This window comes from Leptonychotes weddellii, chromosome 3 (assembly GCF_054177405.1).
Source record: "Leptonychotes weddellii isolate Sample4059 chromosome 3, ASM5417740v2, whole genome shotgun sequence".
In the NCBI taxonomy this organism is placed as follows: Eukaryota; Metazoa; Chordata; class Mammalia; order Carnivora; family Phocidae; genus Leptonychotes; species Leptonychotes weddellii.
In genome coordinates, this window is record NC_138371.1 from 39,356,356 (window position 1) to 39,362,211 (window position 5,856).

The window sequence follows — 5,856 nt, forward strand, 5'->3', positions numbered from 1 at the left end:
AAATAATGAGAACTAATCTGTCTTGTAAAAAGTTAAGTGTTAACGACTTACGAGTATCTTTCAGAATAAAAGTTAATCCTTCCTTAAAATGGTGGTCTTAAAACTGAGGCCCACCTCTTCCCTCACAATCATGCAGGAAGCTTGGTGGGGTGGTCCTCAGTGCTTCTGGTTATATCACATCCGGTTCGCAGGAGTACTTTTGCTTCCATATTTGACACATAACCTAAGTAGCACTATCCCAGCCAATTTCATTTCGTAGTAAAGCTTTCTCTTCAAACCCTTCTTGAACAATTATATATTTTTACAAATATGGCTGGTCCCAATGCATGGCACACAATGTGGAAACTAAAATGGAATATTAAACTATTTACGAACTACATTAGAGTGGAAACAGGAAGAACCAAAGAGTTCATCCAGTTCAATCCCATTGTTTCAAAGATGAGGAAACTTTAGCCCTAGGTTTCTCTATGAATCGTGTTTTAAAAACTTAAAAAAAAAAAAAAATCAGCTGCATACTTTCCTCAAATCACTTAAAACACTGATTTCAAACGGCAGTCCTCTGGTTCTAGAGTTCATCAGCAAAGATCTCAGGGGCCACCTGGGGGCCAAGGGGTTCTGGCTACTCATCTTCTCTTCAACCAGGTCAGATCTTGTTTTCTCTATTTCTTATTTGGGGTTCAGCATGAAATTTCATTTGAAGAAGGAATTGCACTGCTATAACAAATCTAATGAGCATTGCTTTGGATACCTGAGCCAATTCATTACTTTTTTTCTAGTGCAAACTTAGATTTTTTTTTTTCAATCCCAATAGCACCACTGGGTGGTGAGGAGGCCAGCAGTGATGGGAGATTCTGTGGTGTGGCCTCAAAAATCACAGGAGAATTCAAGAGGATAACCAGGCCATGGTTCCAGGAGGAAATGCACAAACCCTAAGGTGTCATCTTCGATCTTCCAAACAAATCAACTACGAAATCAGCAGAAGCAGAAGCTTCAGGGCGGGCCGCACATACGGCGGGTGCAAAGGACTGTTGACAAAGCCATATTTACAAATATCATCACACCCACTTTAGAGAACTCTGGACGTGGGGCTGTTCAGCAGACTCACCAGACACTGTTCATTTTCTTACCTTTGAAAAAAACATTTCATTTCCATAATCACCAATCATGACTTAAGGAGGCTAAGAAATCTGTATTTCTTTTTTTTTTTTTTTTTAAAGATTTTATTTATTTATTCATGAGAGACAGAGAGAGAGAGAGAGAGAGGCAGAGTGAGAAGCAGGCTCCCAAGGAGCAGGGAGCCCGATGCGGGACTCGATCCCAGGACCCCGAGATCATGACCTGAGCCGAAGGCAGACGCTTAACCATCTGAGCCACCCAGGCGCCCAGAAATCTGTATTTCTACCTACCAGGTTTACCACATTTCAATGATGTAAATACACAAAGACAAGCAAAATTTCCCACAATAAAATGTGAAGTACAAGTCCACTCATTTTATTGAGTAAATGTTACCCAAAAAGTTACTAAAAAGTTATTAAATTAAAATCAACTATTTATATTTTATTTTTAATCATAAAATAATTTTGTTAAAGAAAATAACCACTAGAGGATCCTTTATTAATGAATTGACTTAAAAACCTATAGAACATAAAATACAGTTGGACTAATTCTTATTTGTTTAGCAAAATTTTAAAGATTTTCAACAGTAAAGACTTTAAGAGATCTTTAAAAAAGATTTAGGAGGGGCGCCTGGATGGCTCAGTTGGTTAAGCGTCCAACTTTTGATTTCAGCTCAGGTCATGATCTCACAGTCATGAGATAGAGCCCTGAGTCGGGCTCTGCGCTCAGCAAGGAGTCTGCTTGAGATTCGCTCTCCCTCTCCCTCTGCCCCTCCACCAGCTTACATGCATGCTCACACTATAGTCTAACACATAGTCTGAAACGCATTGTCTAAGGAAAAGAAATTATAGTCTTATGTCTATCTCTTAAAGACTCAATTATCCTAAATCTTCTAATATATGTTTTGCTATTCTGAACTTCTTTAAAAGGATGCAAGGAAAATACTCACAGTTACTTATCACTCCTCCCAGTGGATCGCCTTTAAAATCAAATTCAATATCCATATATTTGCCCTGCCAAAGAAAGACTTCGTGAGTTTTCAAGATTACCTCAAAATATTCAGTCAGCATATCTTCTTAGAGAACAGCATGCTAACCCTTTACACATTTGTTCAAATGTAATTAACACACAATTTATGTAACCATGAGGCAAAACAATATGCCTCCATAAATAATTTATACTAAATACCACATTAGCTCAAAGCTAACATATCATGTTGCTAATTTAGGAATAGATCTTAGCCAGCATGTGACTTTTTCATTTCAGATACATGTTTCAAATGTCTCAAGAGTGTGTGTGTATTCAATTCAAGAATAAAAACTGGGAAAAGTAAGTATTCCTTGTATATGCACTAGTTGGGAATATAAATTATTTCATTTTTATAAGCAAAATGTGTTTTAAGTCATGGCTAGAAACTCCAAGTATACTGGACAGTGGATAAAATGGAACACATAAAATTCTGTTTTTATATCTACTCAAATCAAATGCATGCTTATACATTGTGACCAATCTGGAATCAAAGACTGACCATTATTACTCTCTTTGGCTTTTGATCTAGATTATACAGTAATACATATATCCCAGTTTCCTATTACATTTTATAGATGGTATCTTAAACACACAGAAACACACATGGAGTTTCATACTGTGATTTTGAAAGAACTGGTCTATAACTGTCTAGTTAAAGAGTAACAAGCGTAACAGAACAATCCTGACAGCTGGTTTTTGTTTGAAAAAGGATGTGTTGGTCTAATAAGTGGTCTTTGCTTTTGTTTCATGTTCTACTTTAGTAATAATCACATAGATGGCTTGTAAATAAGTCTCCCAAAGAATGACTACTTTAACGCCTTCTATTTTCAAAATAAACGTAGGGGGTCAGAAACGTGATTACACGGCACTCAGTCAACAATGCGGTCTGTGACCTTTTATTAGCTTATACATGCTCTCTTGCCTTTCTTTTCTTCATTGTCAAGGCTCACCTGTCCTTTTCAAAAGTATTCTCTTATTCATTAAGCAAATGTCTACCAAGCATTTCTTAGATACTTAAAGTAGGCACAAGGGAAAGCAAGGCATAGTACCTGCCCTCAAGGAACTTCCAGCCTGAAGAGAATTGAGCCAGATAAACAGGACATTACTGTGTATGGAGACAGATCCTACAGTGAGGCAGGGTGCTTGCTATGCACGAAGAGTAGGAGACAAAGGCTGAGGTCCACCCCAGCTCAAATGTGAAGTATCAGGGTTAAGTCAGGCAGCAAGAAGGCGAGAGAGCAGGAAGGAGGGCCATAAGAATAGGTATCTGTGAGGCTGGTGAGGGAAGCTGGCACACACACCTCATGGCATCAAGACACTTTCCTGACAGCAAAGTCCTGTCATTAAAGATTCTAAACAAGGAAGCCATGATCAGACTTGCCTATTTACAAGATCACCCTAGATAACGTGGGATGGACTGGAAAGGAGCAAAACCAGACACAGCTGACAGGAGGTGGCAGGAGTCATGGGAGAAATGTTGATGGCTTTAAGCAGGAGTGAGCAAAATCGGGCAGAGTAAGCAGAGCTGAGAGCTCCCCAGAGAGTCACCATGACAGATCCCGGTTTGACGTAGGAGGTTAAGAAAGGAGGAAGGCAGTGATTAGAAAGTCCAGGCAAACGAGTAGATAGCTATGCTAAGGAGGGGAGAAAGAGTAACTTCACAGGAGAGTCAGAGGTTGACCATATAAGAGGAGGTGATTTTGATGGAAGGTGCTTCCTGGACAGAGGAAGTGACCAGATCCAGAGCACAGGCGGAGGGATTAGCAAAAGATGGGAGTTGAGACTCTCCCAGTGTGACAGAAGGGTGTCTCTACAGATTCAGGGACAGGTGAGGCCCCAAAGCTGAGGACGTGGATGAGGAGGAGGAGCAAGGTGCTGATGACAATGATTTCCACGAAGTAAGCCTCCTGTCATCAGTTGAGAGTAAAGGATAGGGGCTCTGCCGACAGTACGATAAACCCCGTACAGAGTGGGAAAGGAAGCTGACCAGGGATAAACGAAAGGACAGCACTGAGAATTCAGATGATCTTGGAATGGCATTCTTCCCATGAGCTTGTCATGAGTCTTCTCAGAGAAGACCAATGCCTTCCCACTGCCTAGAAAATAAAGCCCAAGACCCTGAACCTGATACTCGAAGCCCTCCAGGGGAGGCCCCGACCCATCTCTCCAGGCCTTTGGCCCATGGCTCCCTTCACAGATCCTCTTGTCCCACCACTGACATGGACCAGGGCAGGTCCATTCTGGTCTCTCTCCTTGGCTTCCCCATACCAGCTCTCCTGGCTTTCTACTCGATTTTGGCACATTTCAGTGGTGCTATTGGGATTGAAAAAAAAAATCTAAGTTTGCACTAGTCAATCTTACAGGCCCACTCAGAATTGCCCCCTGCCCCAGACTCCTCCAGCTTCTCTATTCGGAATTTCCATAAAGCTATTTTTGGAACTTACTCATGGGGAACTTACTATTTTATGTGTTGTGTTATAATTACTTTTAGACATGTCCATTTTTTCTGACTCGTCTATAAGCTTCTTAAAAATATTCATTCGTCAATGTTTTCTGAGTATCTACTATGACACCAGGCACCGTTCTATGACACAAGAAGGCCGAGCTCCTTGCTCCCATGGCTCCTCCTCTCTAAGGTCCACGATCAGAGAGAAACAGAGAAAGTGAATGTAATCTTTCCAGAGATTAACGAGTGCCTGAAAAAATTAAAAGCACGATGAAATCAGAGTCTAGAAGAGGCATCATAGAAGTAACACTTGAGGTGAGACCTAAATGATGCAGGACAGTGGCCATGCAGCGATCTGGACGCAGAGCACATCGTGCGGGAGGACCAGCAACTGCAAAGATCTAAGGCAAGAAGGCGCTCAGTGCTCCTGTCACAAAGGCCTGTGCTCCCAAGGCGGGGCATGCAAGGGCGGGGCGGGGCGTGCAGGGGCGGGGCGGGGCGTGCAGGGGCGGGGCGTGCAAGGGCGGGTCGGGGCATGCAAGGGCGGGGCGGGGCGTGCAAGGGCAGGGCGGGGCGTGCAAGGGTGGGGCGGGGCAGAGCCGGCCACCGCTCAGGCAGGCCGGCGTGGGAAGCTCTGGGAGGAGCCTGTACTGCACTCCAGGTGCAAGGAGGAGCCACCGACGGCTTTCAGAAGAGCAGCAGTGAGACAGGTTTGTAAAGATCACTCTGGATGCCAGTAGGGAAAGGTCTGTAGGCTGCAAGAGGAGATGCAGGGAGACCCATGCGTAATTAACTTTTCAAAAAACAAAAACAAAAACCAGAGGTTTCAAACAAATGAATACATTGTATGGGTTTTTTTTTTTTTATTCTTACTGAATGAAAGGTTTGGTAACGGAATTTTCCGGACCCTATGCCTTATCTCCTAGCTTGGCTCTCTGCAGATGGTAGACGCTCCACTATTACTCCTCTTCCCTCCCCTGAATCCCTTGGTCGAGAATAGTGACTTCCAAAGCCTTAAATGTCTCTTTTCAAAAACAGTGGGGTCACTTCCTTAATAGAAGTTCAATATGTCGGGCGCCTGGGTGGCTCAGTTGGTTAAGCGACTGCCTTCGGCTCAGGTCATGATCCTGGAGTCCCTGGATCGAGTCCCGCATCGGGCTCCCTGCTCGGCAGGGAGCCTGCTTCTGCCTCTGACCCTCCCCCCTCTCATGTGCTCTCTCTCTCTCATTCTCTCTGTCTCAAATAAATAAATAAAATCTTTAAAA

General features: G+C 43.1%; 1 protein-coding gene across 1 annotated transcript in view; it reads right to left on the reverse strand.

The window, feature by feature from the left end:
* Window positions 1-5,856, reverse strand: part of MYO1B (myosin IB) — a 91,513-nt gene that overhangs the window by 65,886 nt on the left and 19,771 nt on the right. Inside the window, exon 4 of the mRNA XM_081813955.1 lies at window positions 2,066-2,129. Coding sequence (XP_081670081.1) covers window positions 2,066-2,129 — 64 coding nt within the window. The remainder of the gene's footprint in view (window positions 1-2,065; window positions 2,130-5,856) is intronic.